This window comes from Dreissena polymorpha, chromosome 7, assembly GCF_020536995.1.
Source record: "Dreissena polymorpha isolate Duluth1 chromosome 7, UMN_Dpol_1.0, whole genome shotgun sequence".
In the NCBI taxonomy this organism is placed as follows: Eukaryota; Metazoa; Mollusca; class Bivalvia; order Myida; family Dreissenidae; genus Dreissena; species Dreissena polymorpha.
Window position 1 is genome coordinate 29,538,563 of NC_068361.1, and position 20,183 is coordinate 29,558,745.

At 38.3% G+C, this 20,183-nt stretch overlaps 1 protein-coding gene across 1 annotated transcript in view; it reads right to left on the reverse strand.

Annotated features, from left to right (window-relative positions):
- Positions 1–20,183, reverse strand: part of LOC127839576 (large proline-rich protein BAG6-like) — a 60,618-nt gene that overhangs the window by 3,299 nt on the left and 37,136 nt on the right. The window contains exons 13-21 of the mRNA XM_052367966.1: positions 18,453–18,652; positions 16,465–16,786; positions 15,692–15,915; positions 14,919–15,021; positions 13,438–13,565; positions 10,963–11,225; positions 10,057–10,225; positions 9,466–9,627; positions 4,343–4,450 (exon numbers count right to left, since the gene is read on the reverse strand). Coding sequence (XP_052223926.1) covers positions 4,343–4,450; positions 9,466–9,627; positions 10,057–10,225; positions 10,963–11,225; positions 13,438–13,565; positions 14,919–15,021; positions 15,692–15,915; positions 16,465–16,786; positions 18,453–18,652 — 1,679 coding nt within the window. The remainder of the gene's footprint in view (positions 1–4,342; positions 4,451–9,465; positions 9,628–10,056; positions 10,226–10,962; positions 11,226–13,437; positions 13,566–14,918; positions 15,022–15,691; positions 15,916–16,464; positions 16,787–18,452; positions 18,653–20,183) is intronic.

The window sequence follows — 20,183 nt, forward strand, 5'->3', positions numbered from 1 at the left end:
TCAATTTGAAGTGAATCGGTGTAGAAATGAAGATATTATAATAAAAGGCAATTTTGGGTGGGCGTGGCCTATGTGGGCGGGGCTCCCCAGGGTTGGTAATGGGGCCATGCTTAGTTGAGATTGACCCTATTGTCATAAGAGAGGTTCAGTATCAATTTGAAGACAATCGGTGTAGAAATGAAGAAATTATAGTAAAATAACCTAAATCAAAGCGCTGAAGGCACTGTAGGTGTTCGCTGTTGTAAAATGTCGTCCTTGATTAGCTTGTGCGCATTGCACAGGCTAATCAGCATGCACAGGTTAATCTTATTTGACATACATTAAGCCCCGTTTTCGCTGAAAGCAGCCAAAATGTACAGATTTCAATGATAAACACTAGACTGGCCAATCTCGTCTTACAAGCTGTTAAACACTATTAGTCATATAAACCCTCTGCAGTGTACCAGTGGTGAACTATAAACAGGCAAATGTGGTGGTTATCTTTCCTAGCAGACGCTCTTTATAGCATTAGTTGTCTGCTACAACAGGCAGTGGTTGTCTTTCCATACTGTACCTAAGGCTTTTAAGCACATACTGATTTGCAAAATATGGTCTGTAACTTTAGTGAGCTAACGCTCACACTAACAAGAGCACCACCTTGCAGTGCAGACCGCTCATCTATTTTTCTTTTAAAGGTGAAGGGACCTATCTTAATACTTCAATCACAAAGGAGGGAGGGGCGGGATGGAGGAAGGTGTATAGTGTGGGTGTGTGGTCATTTATTACATTTTCTTCCAAAAATAAGAAAAAAATGCAAAAAAAAAAATTTTTTTTTGGGGGGGGGGGGGGGGGCGGCAGTGGGAGGGTATAGTGTGAGGATGTAGTCATTCATTAGATGATCTTTAAAAAAAAATGAAAAAAAAAGTGTTTTTTTTTGGGGGGGGGGGGGTGTGATTCTGGGGGGGGGGGGATGGGGGAATGGTTTGGGTGGAGTCTATTGTGTTATGTCAGGTAAGAGTTGTTATGTCGAAGTATCAATCAAATCTAATCATAAGTAAAGAAGTTATGGAAATGTTAGCAAAATTTAATAATTTGACCTTGATAGTCAAGGTCATTCAAAGGTCAAGGTAAAATTCAACTTGCCAGGTACAGTACCCTCATGATAGCATGAAAGTATTTGAAGTTTGAAAGCAATAGCCTTGATACTTTAGAAGTAAAGTGGATCTAAGCACAAAATTTAACCATATATTCAAAGTTACTAAGTCAAAAAAAGGCCATAATTCTGTCAAAAGGACAACCAGAGTTATGCAACTTGTCCTGTACTGTCCCCTTCTGATAGTTTGCAAGTGTTCCAAGTATGAAGGCAATATCTATGATACTATAGGAGTAAAGTGGACCAAAACACAAAACTTAATCAAATTTTCAATTTGTAAGTATAAAGGGCCCATAATTCTGTCAAAATACCAGTCAGAGTTACATTACTTTGCCTGCACAGTCCCCTTAAGATAGTTAGTAAGTGTTGCAAGTATGAAAGCAATAGCTTTGATACTTTAGAAATAAAGTGGACCTAAGCACAAAACTTTCTAAATTTTCTATTTTCTAAGTATAAAAAGGGCACATAATTCTGACAAAATGCATGCCAGAGTTATCTAACTTCGCCTGCCCAGTCCCCTTATGATAGTTAGTAAGTGTACCAAGTTTGAATGCAATAGCTTTGATACTTTATGAGAAAAGTGGACCTAAACACAAAACTTAACCGGACGCCATGGTGATGACAATAGCTCATTTATTTTTTCATAATATAGATGAGCTAAAAAATGAGTAAAAATCTTTGATCCGGCCCCCCCCCAACCCCCATAACTTTTGACCCAGGGGTCAGAGCAAAATTCCAAATAGTTCACCATCCCACATATGCTACCATGTATGTAAGTTTCAAGGTTCTAGTGCTTATAGTGTAGGAAGAGCAGGTGGCCAGGACGGACAAAACCACAATATCCCCACTTTTTCTCCGAAAAGCGTGGGGATAAAAATATGCCCATACAAGGAAAAATGTGTTACACTTAACATTTAAAAATGTTAATGCTTGATGGCATCTTACTTTTTCCATAAAAGAAGCAAAATAATTTTAAAAAAAACTACAATTAATTGTTTTTTGAAAAGAACAATTATATTCCTGGTAAGATCGCATGCAATACCGCAAAAATTAAATTTGATTATCACCCAAGAACAAGTTTTTATCTTTAAAAACAGCGTTTTCTTACAGTGATTTTTTTTGCCCAAAATTACCGCCGATATTCGGCTGCTTCCCAATTGCAAAAATCAACGTTTTTTCCCAAAAATCTGATCAAAATTTCCCAAAAAAGGACCAAATTTTCCCAATAAACACAATAAGATTACAATGTCATTTAGCGGTAATGTCGTAGAACAAGTGCCGATCGAGCTTGTCGATTCGTCGCGGAAGGACAACTGACTTACATATTGGTTCGCGAATGTAGCCGAATACATATGATTTTACATTGCCACTCATTTCTCTCTATATTGGGGAGAATATCGACGATAGTCGATGTATCCGGATTGAGTACGCCTGATTTTACACACGTCCAAGATGGCGGAAAATTTCGATGAAAGGCGAAAATGATAAATAACATGCGAATTAACAACAGATATCATATGGTTATTAGGGAATTATTTAATGCGTGTGTCAATTAGCGCATAATACTACATTTGAGATAAAAAATACATTTATTAGAAGTCAGCACAGTGAATGTGCGTCACAGAAACGAGTGTTGACGTTGGAAAATTGGACAGTCTATTCACAAAGTTAAAGCATCTACTATGAGTATCGTTCGGAAATGGAAAGAGACAAACATGATTTGATTTATATGTTAGTGGATCTTTGTATACTCAGATTCATATGCATATTCTGCTTTATTATGTTTGTCACGCTGTACAGTTTACTGAAATAGCATTGAACTGAGGTTGTCAAGTGCAAGATATTGAAAGGTAAACAAATTAAATATATTCTTTTAACTCCATTTAATACATCAATTACACAACAAGAACACTAAAGCGTGTTTGTTGATATTTGTTAATGTTTTCCCCATATGAAGTATAGTTAAAAAAATACTGAATTAAATTAATACTCTAAAGGGGTTATGATTAAATGGTGTATTTAAGAATCTATAGATTATTGCAAGTTTAATATGCATGGGGAAGGATATTAATATAATATTGTCTTCATTGTAAGAAGACATTAAAGCAGCACTTTACAATATAAAATTGCTGTCAAACATGCACTTAAAAACAATTTTAATTCTGTTACGTATAATAATATTTATAATGCTTAATGTTTCCCAATTTCATGGTTTATCACGCTATTTTTCCCTATTTCATGGTTTATCGCACTAATTTTTCCAATCCAAATGGCGCAGGCTGTAACAAATAAAAGCAAAAAAAATCACTGTCTTATATACTAACAAGAGCTGTCACCATAGGATGACTAATGCCCCCTATAAATACTTGGTAGAAGTTATGAGCTTTTTTCGAAACCTAAACACAGATTTCGAAACCTAATCGCTGGCCTAAGTTCAAGGTCAAGGTCACAGGGGTCAAAATTTGTGTGCGTATGGAAAGGCCTTGTCCATATACACATGCATGCCAAAATTGAAATTTCTATCTGAAGCGACATAGAAGTTATGAGCATTATTCGAAATCTAAACGCAAAGTGTAACGGACAGTCCGATCACTATGTGCCCTCCTTTGGGGGCATAAAAATGTCTTAGAATATCAAAATAAATCAGAAAGCCACATAAACTAGAAAGCGGACACCATGCTAAATCCTTGAAATGCACTAAGTGACCCTGTGACTTAGTTTTTGTGCCGGCATGACCCATATTCGAAACTTGACCTAGATATTGTCTTGAAACAACTTCTGACCAAGTTTGGTAAAGATCAGATGAAAACTACTTCAATTAAAGAGCGGACACCATGCTAAATCCTTGAAATGCACTAAGTGACCCCGTGACCTAGTTTTTGACCCGGCATGACCCATATTCTTTACCTAGATATTGTCTAGCTTCAACTTCTGACCAAGTTTGGTAAAGATCGGATGAGAACTATTTGAATTAGAGAGCGGACACGAAAATTGTGACAGACTGACAGACAGACTGATTGACAGACAGACAGACTGACGGACAGTGCGAAAACTATATACCCCCTTTTCTTCAAAAGGGGGCATAAAAATCCTGCCAATATCCATTGCATTGAAGTTAGGCAAACTTCCACGAAATTCACTTTAATACCAGCTTTTACTATGTACGTTTCTGTGTTTGGGAGGGACCCCTTGCATGTAGTTACTACGTACCTTTCTGCGTTTGGGAGGGACCCCCTGCATGTAGACGTCACTGTGGGGCCGCTGTGGGGCCTGGCCCCTCTGTGTCTCAATGTCACGCATGATCACTGGCACCCAGTCCTGAAAACACACCAGTTGTTGTATAATGAGCCTCGCTTTGGGAAAACTGGGTTTAATGCATGTGCGCAAAATGTCATCCCAGATTAGCCTGTGCAGTCTGCACTTTCAGAATTGACAGCTTTTTCTTGGAGAAGAGACTTCACTTAAAAGAACAAGATGTGTTTGTGAAACACAATGTCCAGAGCTCTAGATAAGGATTTAGTCTAAAGGGTATTTTACACCCTGATATTATTGTTAAAGGGTATTTTACTCCTTAGTTTCAGCCATAAAGGGTATTTAGGAATATTGAGGGGTATTTTTGTTTTTACATAGAGAACTGACATAGTACATGACGTGTTTTATCTAGAAATATATTTATTATTTGTTATTTATTACTGCAAACAAAATAAATTTTAAATGATGATATATATTCAACTTACATGTGTTGTATCTCTGTCTTGATTGGTTCATGTAGTACAATTAAACTAAGTTATGGCACTGCTTGTGCAATTGAAAATAAAGTCACACTGCCTGTGGTCTATGTAAGTTAACTTAAAACATCTAAAACGTTAAAACTTGAACTTGTTCTTTTCATAGTCACTCATCTGAACTTGTCTTCACTTTCTTGGCCCGGGGCTTATAACCCTGATTTAATCTTTTCTTTTTTCTCTTTTTATCTTTCAGTTAGACCAGTAATGCATAAGATGGGTCTTATGATCCCACAGGGACCTGGTAAATGTTCGTGGCAATCAGCATTTCAAGATTCTCTCTATGGCAGAGTGCTTTTGTTGAAAGATCTTTGTAGCAAGCCATTATCATCCCATTCAATCTTGGCCGGTTACGCACTTTTATCGATTATAAATACGTACCGAGATTTGCATTGCGTAATGTTACGTACATGGGCCGATTTTTAAAGCGTTTTTTATTTTTTTCAATGCGTAAATACGCAGATACGCATCTTATCTAGAGCTCTGACAATGTCCCCCTATATGATGTTTGACCTTGAAGGATGACCTTGACCTTGTGAATGATGACCTTGACCTTTCACCACTCAAAATGTGCAGCCCCATGAGATACACATGCATGCCAAAAATCAAGTTGCTATCTTCAATATTGCAAAAGTATTCATAAAATAAGCGATTTGGGCCACATATATTTGACCTCTGACCTTGAAGGATGACCTTGACCTTTCACCCCTCAAAATGTGCAGCTCCATGAGATGCACATGCATGCCAAATATCAAGTTGCTATCTTCAATATTGCAAAAGTATTTATAAAATAAGCGATTTGGGCCACATATATTTGACCTCTGACCTTGAAAGATGACCTTGACCTTTCACCAATCAAAATGTGCAGCTCCATGAGATACACATGCATGCCAAATATCAAGTTGCTATCTTCAATATTGCAAAAGTATTCATAAAATGAGGGATTTTGGCCACATATATTTGACCTCTGACCTTGAAGGATGACCATGACCTTGACCTTTCACCACTCAAAATGTGCAGCTTCATGCATGCCAAATATGAAGTTGCTATCTTCAATATAGCAAAAGTTATTGCAAAATGTTAAAGTTGGCGCAAACAGACCAACAAACCAACAGACCAACATACCAACAGACCAACAGGGCAAAAACAATATGTCCCCCACTACTATAGTGGGGGACATAAAAATTCAATAAAATCGTTAAGTGTCTCATTGATAAGCCTACACAGACTGCACATGTATTAAGCCCTATTTTCCCAGAGAAAGACTCCTATCACACAGGATAGTTTATTGATATCAGTCTCTAACTACACTCTCTCTCTACCTTGTATCATACTGCTACATAGATAGCTGTCTCATATCACACAGGATAGTTTATTGATATCAGTCTCTAACTACACTCTCTCTCTACCTTGTATCATACTGCTACATAGATAGCTGTCTCATATCACACAGGATAGTTTATTGATATCAGTCTCTAACTACACTCTCTCTCTACCTTGTATCATACTGCTACATAGATAGCTGTCTCATATCACACAGGATAGTTTATTGATATCAGTCTCTAACTACACTCTCTCTCTACCTTGTATCATACTGCTTCATAGATAGCTGTCTCATATCACACAGGATAGTTTATTGATATCAGTCTCTAACTACACTCTCTCTCTACCTTGTATCATACTGCTACATAGATAGCTGTCTCATATCACACAGGATAGTTTATTGATATCAGTCTCTAACTACACTCTCTCTCTACCTTGTATCATACTGCTACATAGATAGCTGTCTCCTATCACACAGGATAGTTTATTGATATCAGTCTCTAACTACACTCTCTCTCTACCTTGTATCATACTGCTACATAGATAGCTGTCTCATATCACACAGGATAGTTTATTGATATCAGTCTCTAACTACACTCTCTCTCTACCTTGTATCATACTGCTACATAGATAGCTGTCTCATATCACACAGGATAGTTTATTGATATCAGTCTCTAACTACACTCTCTCTCTACCTTGTATCATACTGCTACATAGATAGCTGTCTCATATCACACAGGATAGTTTATTGATATCAGTCTCTAACTACACTCTCTCTCTACCTTGTATCATACTGCTACAAAGATAGCTGTCTCATATCACACAGGATAGTTTATTGATATCAGTCTCTAACTACACTCTCTCTCTACCTTGTATCATACTGCTACATAGATAGCTGTCTCATATCACCCTGCCTGATATATTTTTTATATCAGTTCACCAGGAAGTTGTTATATTAGTCCATTTTTAGAGGTAGATCATATTAATAGAACTCAAATATAAAGTTATCATTCGTTTAAAATTGAATCAGATTCAACAGGACAAACAATACAATACCAAGTTATTATATATTTTATACACAAAACAAGGGACAAAATTGTCACAAAACCAGGTTTTCATTGTGAAAAAAAAATCTGATAAAGGGAGAAAACTGAAACTGAACTTTTGAAATGACCAAAAAAAATTAACCCCCTTTGTAAGTTTTTTTTTTTTTTAAATCTATTTTTAGTCGTGGCGACCTTGACATTGGAGATATTGACGTGATTCTTTCGTGGGACACACCGTCCCATGATGGTGAACAAATGTGCCAAATGATTTTAAAATCTCACAATGAATGACATAGTTATGGCCAGGACAAGCTCATTTATGGCCATTTTTGACCTTTGAACTCAAAGTGTGACCTTGACCTTGGAGATATCGACGTAATTATTTCGCGCGACACACCGTCCAATGATGGTGAACAAATGTGCCAAATGATTTTAAAATCTGACGATGAACGACATAGTTATGGCTCGGACAAGCTCATTTATGGCCATTTTTGACCTTTGAAATCAAAGTGTGACCTTGACCTTGGAGATATCGACGTAATTATTTCGCGCGACACACCGTCCAATGATGGTGAACAAATGTGCCAATGATTTTAAAATCTGACAATGAACGACATAGTTATGGCCCGGACAAGCTTATTCCGCCAGCCCGCCAGCCAGCCCGCCAGCCAGCCAGCCAGCCCGCCCGCATTCGCCAATCTAATAACCAGTTTTTTCCTTCGGAAAACCTGGTTAAAAACCCATAAACAGCAAACAAGAGATGTGTTTGTCAAAAACACAATGCCCCCTACTGCGCCGCTTTGAAGCCATATATTTGACCTTTGACCTTGAAGGATGACATTCACCTTTCACCACTCAAAATGTGCAGCTCCATGAGATACACATGCATGCCAAATATCAAGTTGCTATCTTCAATATTCCAAAAAGTTATGACCAAACTTTAATGAAGGTTGAAGTTTTAGGAAAGAAAAATACAATGATATTTGACCTTTGACCTTGAAGGATGACCTTGACCTTGACTTTTCACCACTCAAAATGTGCAGCTCCGTGAGATACACATGCATGCCAAATATGAAGTTGCTATCTTCAATATTGCAAAAGTTATCAAACTTTAACCAAGGTTAAAGTTTTGGGACACACACAATGAATGATTGAATGACAGACAGACAGGCCAAAAACAATATACCCTCGATCTTTCGATCCGGGGGCATAAAAACCTATTATACAAATATTAAGCACGAGTATCGGTACTCATGACATCACTATTTACACATCAAACGTCAAAAATCATATTCATTCCCGAAAAAAAAATGCAGCGTTGTAGCTATTATTTTTCACTGTTTCTTATAAAATGGGAGACTGGGAGGTATAATAAACAGAAACACAGATGATTGTTTTGTAATATATCAGAGTTGGCACAAATAAATAACGGCTCCGAAAGCCTCGCCAATAATTTTAATCTAACCCTCGTCTGATATATTAACCTGTTTTTGTCCCCTTCTGGTGAAACCGGAGGGGACTTATGGTTTGCGCTCTGTCTGTCAGTCACACTTTTCTTGATCCTGCGATAACTTTAAAAGTTCTTCATATTTTTTCATGAAACTTGAAACATATATAGATGGCAATATGTAGATAATGCACGTCATTTTATTTTGTTCCCATGTCAAGAATTCTGGTTGCTATGGCGATAAATAGACTAGAAATATTGCTGACAATAGTGGATCCTGCGATAACTTTAAAAGTTCTTCATATTTTTTCATAAAACTTGACACATATATAGAAGACAATATGGAGATTATGCGCATCATTTCATTTTGTTCCTACGTCAAGAATTCTGGTTGCTATGGCAACAAATAGACTAGAACTATTGCTGAAAATAGTGGATCCTGCGATAACTTAAAAAGTTCTTCATATTTTTTCATGAAACTTGACACATATATAGATGGCAATATGGAGATTATGCGCATCATTTCATTTTGTTCCTACGTCAAGAATTCTGGTTGCTATGGCAACAAATAGACTAGAAATATTGCTGAAAATGGTGGAGTTTCACCAGTAGGGGACTTACATTGCTTGGCAATAGTCTTGTTTTATATGTATCATACACACTGTACCTAGCAAGTGGAAAGATATACAATCAATAGCATTTCATGGATGAGCAGAAATTAATTTGTTTTACCGAGGGTACAACAGACTCCCATCCATCGCTGGCAGACTGTGCCCCGGCAGACGTGGGCTGGTTGACTGGTGTTAGGGGCTTCTTGCTGCGCCCCATGTCTGTTGAAGCTGCGCCCTTGATCTCACGGGCAGGAGAGAGGGTCAGAGGGATGTCTACCTCCACCTGGCAAAACCAGAGAAGACATGTACACTAAAGTCAAGGTACGGCTTATTTATCAGTGTATTTTCCCCCTTTTTGGGAATGGGAAAATTTAGATTGAGAAAAAATGAGTCATTTTGACTTAAATTGGGATATCAGTGTTGTTATTAGTGCTAACAAATACTTCAAAATTGAGAAAACCGTGTTTTCAATATCATATTTAATTTTAAGGAATTTGGGAAAATTATATACTTTTTCCATTTGATGTTGGTCTTTATAATAACCTAGAATTTAAACGAAAAAAAACAACAACACACTATTAATTTAATTGAAATACATGAAAAAAATGATAATTTTTTCAGCCAAATATTTAAATTTGCTTTGATGGGCTACTTTGGGTGAATGACTTCAGTAAGCCTTAAGCTATTGTTATGACAAATAATGAGCTCTGACCTCTGCTGCTCCAGGTGACCGAGCATCTACAGGAGGACTTGTCTCCATAGGATGACCGTTTGTTTTCTCACTGGCCCCTTCCACACCTGACTTGCTTACACGTTTAGGGGACGGCTCCCTCAGGGGCGAGGAATCCCTCTTTACACTGGCCTTGGGGGTAGCTGATGACCTTAGAAAGATTGACGGATCAACATTAAAAAAAAATACTAGGCACATTGTAGAGTGCATATTTTTGTGGTTTCACACAGTTTATTATGTGCTTTATGTTAATAACAATTGACTCATAATTTAAATTATAATTGTCCAACAAATATTTGCTTAAAATATTCATTTGACTTTTTTTTAAATACACACACACACCAGATACTTTATTTCATGACAATATCATTTTGTTATTAATCAATTTAGAGAAGGAACATGATTTTAAGATTGACACACACAGGTATAGTTGGCATTGTTAATTTGGTGTCTGAAAGCATTGTCAGAATTTTTCTCTTAACACACTTTAGTATTGGCTTCACCACCACAACAGAGTTAACCCTTTACAACTTAGATATGTATTTGACACATTCGTAGTCCCCAAGAAAGTTAATTTTAATAAAAGACCTTTATTACTAGATTCAAGTTTTAAAAGCTTCATTTGCATCCCTTAGATACTTATGAGCAGCAAACACCATAAAACCTGAACAAACTGCGAGTTACTCGCATTCTGTTCTGGTTTTATGCTTTTTGCACTTAGCCATTTTCACTTTGCTTCTGGGTGGGAAAGGGTTAAATAAATACTTTTGAACTTAACTTAAGTTTGACACACATCCAAAAGTTTAAACTAAACTTAGATAGTACACACTTATCAAAAGTTTCAACTAAACTTAAGCTAATAAAGCATTTAAAAAATGCCACCCATACTTGCTCAAACTCTCCTGTGTAGAACTCTGAGCAGTGGACGCCGAAGACGCAGCTTCTGCTGCTGATGATGACACTTTTTTCACGCCAGACCGTGCCCTGCGTTGAGCCCCTGCAGACTGGGGTCCCGCAGACTGGTACACAAGGAAATGGGCCACTTCACCCTCGGACACAGTGATTGTCGGGATGAATGAGGCAAACTGCTGGGTTGTAGTTGCAACCATCCATTGCTGGATGAGAGGGTTTACTCCAGTTGTGAACATGGCCTGCAAGAATATAAGAGGGTTCACTCCAGTTGTAAACATGACCTACAAGAATATAAGAGGGTTCACTCCAGTTGTAAACATGACCTGCAAGAATATAAGAGGGTTCACTCCAGTTGTAAACATGACCTACAAGAATATAAGAGGGTTCACTCCAGTTGTAAACATGGCCTGCAAGAATATAAGAGGGATCACTCCAGTTGTGAACATGGCCTGCAAGAATATAAGAGGGTTCACTCCAGTTGTGAACATGGCCTGCAAGAATATAAGAGGGTTCACACAAGTTGTGAACAAGGCCTGCATAGGACGGTTCACTCCACTTGTGAACAAGGACTGCAAGAATATAAGAGGGTTCACTTGTGAACAAGGCCTGCAAATGGAGGCTCGAACTTTTGACCAATAAGAACAACATTACCTTCTGTACATTAAATGGGTGATCCAAGAATTGTTGTCAAGTTTCCAGAAAAATTCCCTTGAATGGTAAAGGAGATATGGAACAGGACAGAGAAATGAAGGCTTAAACTTTTGACCTTAAAGAATGACCTTGACCTTGAGCCAGCATGACTGACCAGTGCCTCCTGCAGATCCTCTTAATGACCTTCAAGCAGATCCTTGACCCTTTATCACTTAAATACGTATTTAACCCTTTATCACTTAGATATGTATTTAACCCTTTATCACTTAGATACATATTTAACCTTTTACCAATTAGATACGTATTTAACCCTTTACCACTTAGATAGGTATTTAACCCTTACCACTTAGATAGGTATTTAAACCTTTTACTTTACCACTTAGATAGGTATTTAAACCTTTTACTTTACCACTTAGAAAGGTATTTAACCCTTTACCACTTAAATAGGTTTTTAACCCTGTACCACTTAAATACATATGTTGCGGCATTTGTAGTCCCTTAGAAAGTTACATTCAATTAACGACCTTCCTTACTGGATTCAAATTTTAAAGGCTTTATTTCCAACCCTTACATACTGGTGAGCAGCAAACAGCATAAAACCTGAACAGACTGTGAGTTACTCACAGGCTGTTCTGGTTATATGCTATTTGCACATAGCCATTTTCGATTTGCTTCTAAGTGGTAAATGGTTAACAGAGTACATGTATAGGAGATCTGGAGTGAAGATATGGAGTGAACATGGCCTGCAACAAAATTGCCTTTATTATCTAATTGTATTTCATTTTTAAATTTTTTATGGTTATGTTCTTTTAACCACTAAAACAGGCACTTTGATGTGTTTGCAGACACTTACTTACAATTTGTTCTGGTTTTATGCTTTTGAGCAGGAAAAGAGAAAACCAGAGATTAAGCACTTAAATTGTACTTTTGATTTATATAATGGAATGTGTTGCTGCACATGTTTTACACGTTTAATGATGTTCTATGGATACTATTACATATGAATCATAATATATTAAACAAGAAACCATCAGAGACAGGTGATGCTCCCCAAAGTTTTTTTTTGTCACAATATTGCACTATATATTCAGATAAAAAGAAACGTCTTGAGGGGCATAACTTTAGACAAAATAATACGATGGATGGTTTAGCAACTTAAAAATTTCAAAGGGCCATAACTCTAAATAAATCATCTAACCAGAAACCACAAATAACATGCACATCTCCTCAAGGTAGTTAAGCTTCCCATAAAGCTTCATTAAATTCCAGTCAGTAGTTGGGGGGACAAGAATTGCACTATATGTACAGTTAATGGAAAATTTCAAAGGGCCATAACTCTGTGAAAAATCATCCGACCAGAACCCGCTGATAATATGCACATCTTCTCTTGGTAGTGAAGCTTCCCATAAAGTTTAATTGAATTCCGGTCATTAATTGCTGAGAAATAGCCCGGACAAAAATTGTGCACGGACGGAAGGACACACGGACAGACGAAGCGGCGACTATATGCTCCCCCAAATTTTTTTGGGGGAGCATAATAATTAATACCAAAAGACCAATTGCTAGTCACATAAACTGATGTCACATAGAATCAGTTGAACAATGTCATCAGACTGTGCATGACTGCTTCATTGCATGCATAAAGTCCCCATAAATTGGCAAGTATCTTTTTAGCAAAAATCTAGTAAAGGCGGAAAGTGTAATAGATTTTTAGCCTGTCCAGACTGCACAGACTAATATGAACAACACTTAATGCCCCATTTTCTCAGATCAAGGGTGAAACATTACTGCTATACCCACCAGCCTGCTGCGTAGCAGAGCCTCCACCTGTGTGATCCCTCCCAGGCATCGACTGCACAGCACAAACAGCTCTGAGAGGAAACGACGAACACTAGCATACAGGTCCTGCCCGAAATGAGGGTCACTCTCTGTAATAGTGTAACACCTAGGATTCAGCATTGAACATTTCTATATTAGTATTAGATCCAATAGTTTATTTCTCACTTCATTTCTTTAGCTGTAAAGACATGAGTTCAAGTTCATTCAGAGCAAGGTGATAACGAAAGGCAAATCTAGAGCAAGGTTATAAAGGGAAAAAAGTCTAAAGCAAAGTGAGGTAAGTCAAAAGCAAGGTGATAAAGAGAGGCAAGTCTAAAGCAAGGTGATAAAGAGAGGAAAGTCTAAAGCAAGGTGATAAAGAGAAGCAAGTCAAAAGCAAGGTGATGAAATGAGGCAAGTCTAAAGCAAGTTGATAAAGAGAGGCAAGTCTAAAGCAAGGTGATAAAGAGAGGCAAATCTAAAGCAAGGTGATAAAGGGAGGCAAGTCTGAGGCAAGGCATTAAAAGGAGGCAAGGCATTAAAAGGAGGCAAGACTGAAGCAGGGTGATATGGGGACGCAAGGTGATAAAGCAGTGTTTTTTTCATTCAAAATTGGGTCCGGTAATCAGATCCATTTTGTATATTTTCTAAAATGGGAGCTAAAAATTCCCAATGGTAGGTTTCCGATATAAAACAAGATGTGTTTGTGAAACACTATGTCCCCCCAATATATTTGACCTCTGACCTTGAAGGATGACCTTGAACTTTCACCACTCAAAATGTGCAGCTCATGAGAAGTTGTTACAAAGTTATAGTGTATATTAAATGAGCGATTTTGACCCATATATTTGACCTTTAACCTTGAAGAATGACCTTGACCTTTCACCACTCAAAATGTGCAGGTCCATGAGATACACATGCATGCCAAATATGAAGTATAGACTGGGGGACATAACAATGTTTTTTTTAGATCTCAATATTTTGTTCATCTCCCATCCATATAAGTTCAACCCAAGAACATGTAAATACAATACTGAAAACACTTTTATTCTAATTTTTAAAGCATTTTTTTAGCAAAACAACAACAACACTGCTTTCCCAATTTTAGTCAAAACGCAGCGAAATTTCCCAATCTAAAAGGACCCGGCCCCAATCCCAAAATGATGAAAAAATAAACACTTTATAGGGAGGAAAGTATGAAGCAAGGTGATAGAGGGATGCAAGGTTATAAAGGAAAGCTTGTCTAAGGCAAGGTGATAAATGGAGGCAAGGTGAAAGAGGTATGAATTTGAAGGCAAGGTGATCAAAGGAGGCAAGGTGATAAAGGGAGGCAAGGTGATAAAGGGAATAAAGGTGATAAAGGTATGAATTCGAAGGCAAGGTGATCAAGGGAGGCAAGTCTGAAGCAAGGTGATAAAGGGAGGCAAGTCTGAGACAATCTGATAAAAGAAGGCAGGTCTCACCTCTGGAATTCATGACAAATGTGACCAGATTGAAGAAGTGCTGTTCCAGAAACCTGTTCAGGGTTGACAGGAAGTCGATGTGTGGCCTACATTGGGCTGCAGACTGGAACACAACACATAGCAACAATGATTAAAGCAGGGAATGTCATAATTGAGTCCCATACAAAGAAATGATCACTTTTAACAAACACAGATACATTTCCTTGCATATATTCACACAAAAAAGGTTTTAACAAATGTTTCTTATTGATAGATTTATTGCTCTTCAAGTTGCCTCTCAAAAATAACAATTTAAAACAAGAGATGTGTTTGTAAGAAACACAATGCCCCCAACAATTAAAAACAAATTCTTTGGATTATATCCCTTCAAAAAATATTACTTCCCTTGTGAAAATGATCTGTACCTGCCAAATGATATAAAATAGAAATTATCTCCCTTTAAAGCTTGTTACTTCCCTTGAATTTTGTTTTTTGACCTTTGACCTTGAAGGATGACTTTGACCTTGACCTTCCACCACTCAAAATGTGCAGCTCCATGAGATACATATGCATGCCAAATATCAAGTTGCTATCTGAAGCGACATAGAAGTTATGGCTATTTTTCTAAACCTAAACGCAAAGTGTGACGGACAGACAGACGGACAGTCCGATCACTATATGCCCTCCTTCGGGGGCATAAAAACAAAACAAGTAAATGTTACATTAAATACTCAAAGCTGATTAGTGGGGGGGGGGGGGCATATTTGACATTTCACAGTTTGTTGCACGCTCACCACTGTGTCTGCTATCTCTGTCTCCATGGACTCCACTAAGTCCTCCACAGAGCTGCGGACGTTGTCAGGTGTACACTCTGCCCCGTTAAGTACCCGCCTACCCAGGAACTCCCGCAGTGGGGCCTGTACCTGGTTGAGGGGGGTTGGCTGACCATAGAACACTGACAGCAGGTCTGTGATCTGTAGGCTGGACAGAACGCAGGACATTATCTCATTGAGGAATCCTGAAAGAATGAGAGACATTAGCAGATTGGACATGATCTCATTAAGGAATCATGAGCACACAAGAGATTTTTTTATTGAGAAGTCCTGCAAGTACCAGAGACATAAGCCACAGCCGTTAATCGCGGGTGCCAACTCTTTTTTGAGATGCATAAATACATAAGCCAATGCTACTTCCCAAGTGGCGCTCAGGCCTGGATGTTTCGAAATTTCATCAATAATTTTACAGGGTGATTAGTGTTAAGATATTTGTTCAGCATATATCACATTATTTTTTAAATTGGGCAATGTAGTGCGATTAAGCAAGGATTAATTCATTCAAAAATGTACATTCTCAACCCATTTCAAACATGAAAACCTTTATAAGTTGTGGCATGCAAATGCAATTTACCCAAACCAGGGCCTGTATGGGTTAATACCCCTCTATGATGTGGCTTTAGACTGTCAAAACTGCCATGTGGGCTTTAGTGCACAATTGCGCGGTTTCAGTTTAATAAGTGCATGCCTTCAATACAAGTATGGCAGAATAATACAATTAGCCATTTAGTTACCTTCACCCTGTGGTATGCTGTGCTCCTGACCGAGTCCAGACAGGAAGTCAGAGATAGTCTGCCTCGGTGCCTGGCCCAGTGCTGCCTGGGACATATAGTTTGTGATGCCACTAACAAGCTGGGTAAAAGCCTCATCTGATATGGGCTGGGCTTCTGATTGGCCCGGTCTGGGTCCCGTAGACTGGGCAATGGCTGGGGACTGGTTTGCTGTGGCAGAGTTAGACTGGTTTCCCCCTTCTGAAGTTGACTGGTTACTAGCTCCAGTAGACTGTGTTCCGGCTGCTGACTGTGTCGAAGTGGCCAGGTCGGACTGGTTGCCACCCTGAGTGGTCGGAAAATGATTGGTGTCATGAACTTTTTACATTAATGATGTGAGGGCATAAATAGGCCTTCAAAATTATCTTTCGTCTTTTACGCTGTGGGAATATCTGTTTTAATGTTGTGTATTATTTGAATATTAAATAATTCTTAATTTTAAAGACAATGTTAACACACAAATTTATAGTTGGAAAAAAGTTCAGATTTATAGAGAAGAATACAGCTGATTAAAAACAATTTGCCAATGACAAAAGCATTATTAAAACAAGATGTGTTTATGACACACTATGTCCCCCCCATATATTTGACCTTGATGGATGACTTTGACCTTTTACCACACAAAATGTGCAGCTCCATGAGATAAACATGCATGCCAAATATCAAATTGCTATCTTCAATATTGCAAAACTTATGGCCAATGTTAAAGTTTGACGCAAACAAACAAACCAACAGACAGGGCAAAAACAATATGTATAGACTGAAAGACATAAAAACAAGGGCTGTTTGTAAAACATGCATGCCCCCCATATGGGCTGTCCGTTGTAGTGGCAGCCATTGTGTGAATACGATTTTTGTCAATGTGACCTTGACCTTTGACCTAGTGACCTCAAAATCAATAGGGGTCATCTGCGAGTCATGATCAATGTACCTATGAAGTTTCATGATCCTAGGCAAAAGCGTTCTTGAGTTATCATCCGAAAATCATTTTACTATTTCGGGTCACCGTGACCTTTGACCTTGTGACCACAAAATCAATAGGGGTCATTTGCAAGTCATGATTAATCTACCTATGAAGTTTCATGATCCTAGGCGTATGCGTTTTTGAGTTATCATCCGAAAACCATTTTACTATTTCGGGTCACCGTGACCTTGACCTTTAACCTAGTGACCTCAAAATCAATAGGGGTCATCTGCGAGTCATGATCAATCTACCCATGAAGTTTCATGATCCTAGGCGTATGCATTCTTGAGTAATCATCCGGAAACCATTTTACTATTTCGGGTCACCGTGACCTTTGACCTAGTGACCTCAAAATCAATAGGGGTCATCTGCAAGTCATGATCAATCTACCCATGAAGTTTCATGATCCTAGGCGTATGCGTTCTTGAGTTATCATTCAAAAACCATTTTACTATTTCAGGTCACCGTGACCTTGACCTTTGACCTAGTGACCTCAAAATCAATAGGGGTCATCTGCGAGTCATGATCAATGCACCTATGAAGTTTCATGATCCTAACCCAAGCGTTCTTGAGTTATCGTCTGACAACCACCTGGTGGACGGACCGACAGACCGACATGAGCAAAGCAATATACCCCCTCTTCTTCGAAGGAGGGCATAATAAATTCTTGATAAAATCATGAATAATTCATGATGCAAATTAACCAATGATGAGAGAAAACAAACAATGCAAATGAGCCTTGCACTAGGAAAACTTATTCAAGTACGTTTAAGTGTTGCCCATAATAAGTCTGCGCAAACCACACATGCTATTCAGGGAAAACACATTCTGCTTTTTTTTTCATGTTAAAGGAAGTCTCTCCTTAACAAAAAAAACATTTTCAGTTTTGCACAGGCTAATAAGTGACCAAACATAATGTACATGCTTTAAGCCCTGTTTTCCTAGAGGGAGGCTCAATGTCAATATTACATTACAACAAGTGACATACAGCAGTTGCAGCTGAAGACAGCATGGTTCTCAGCATCTGCAGGAATGGAGGTTCAGTGCCACTAGTTGGGGCAGGGCCAGGCTGAGTCGTCCCGGGGGTCCCTGGCCTAGCCCCTCCTGCCTGGGGCCGCATGGGGGGAAACTGAGGGGGTCGGAATGGTGGCATCATGGGAGGACCACCCTGCGTCCTAAATCTCATGCCTACAGAAAGGCATCAGACTAATAAGCTACTGAGCTGTGCTGTGGTTTAATGCATGTGTGGTACTGAGCTGTGCTGTGGTTTAATGCATGGTACTGAGCTGTGCTGTGGTTTAATGCATGGTACTGAGCTGTGCTGTGGTTTAATGCATGGTACTGAGCTGTGCTGTGGTTTAATGCATGTGCGTAAATTGTTGTCAAAAGGAGGTCCCGTCTACACAAACAAGAGGCCCATGAGGGCCTGAATCGCTCTACTGGCTGGAATCAATAGGGCTCAAGCCCTTGGTAGTATGAACAATCTGAGTAAGTTTTAAATAAACAGACCCAAAATGGGAAATTTATCGCATAAACAAGAAGAAACGTAAATTTAAACTTCAAATGGCTCCTTTTCGACCATAAGTTGGACAAATTTTATTCACTCTCAATGGGGTTCTGGCCCTTGATGATATAAAACATCTGTTGAAGTTTCAAAGGATAGAACTTTATATGTAAACAAACAAGATATGTATTTGTCGGAAACACTATGTCCCCTTCTGCGCTGCTTTGAATATTTATTTTTTTACCTTTGACCTTGAAGGATGACCTTAACCTTGATCTTTCACCACTCAAAATGTGCAGCTCCATGTGATGCACATGCATGCCAAATATCAAGTTGCTATCTTCAATATTGCAAAAGTTATGGCAAAATGTTAAAGATTTTCATTTTTTTCTCAAATTCCAGGGGAAATAATTCTGGACTTTTAACTCCGATATTGCTAATTTTCAATAGGGTTTGACTCATCATTCAGATAAAGACACTGTGCAAGTTGGGAATTGATTTAATAAAAACTGTGGACTTTATTGCGTAAACAAGCCATATTTCAAAATTTTCTCAAATTCAAATTATCTCAATTCTGAACTTTTTACTCTGATGTAACCCAATTGCAATAGGGTTCGAGTCCTCATTAATATAAAGACACTGAACAAGATTGAAAAGAATCGGATGAAAACTGTGGACTTTATCTCGTAAACAAGAAAAAGTCTAACGCACGCACGGACGGACGACGGCAACCACGCCATGACATAAGCTCTTCAGGCCTTTGGCCAGTAGAGCTTAAAACCAGTGAAGACGGATATTGATGTCAGCCATTCCTAATGTAGGACAACACTTTATACAAATGCATTTAGCCTAGTTTTCCCAGAACGGGTCTTTATGGTCTGCTTATCAAGAGTTTAGATCGAACTGTTGTTTGTCCTTAATATGTTAATACCATATTAGATACAATAGATTCAAGCTTCACCTTATAACATAATTTTTCGTTTAAAAGATGGTCTCTTCTAAACAAAAACCCAGTTTAAGTGGATAGTGTCATCCCTGATTAGACTGTGCAGGCTGCATAATATAATCTGGGATAACACTTAAAGCACATGCATTAAGCCCAGTTTTTTCTGAGCAAAACTCAGATACACGTATAAAGGTACTTATATTTCTGGCATGCTTATTGTAATGGTATTAATTTCTACATCACAAAAGTGAGAATTAAGAATATCTGTG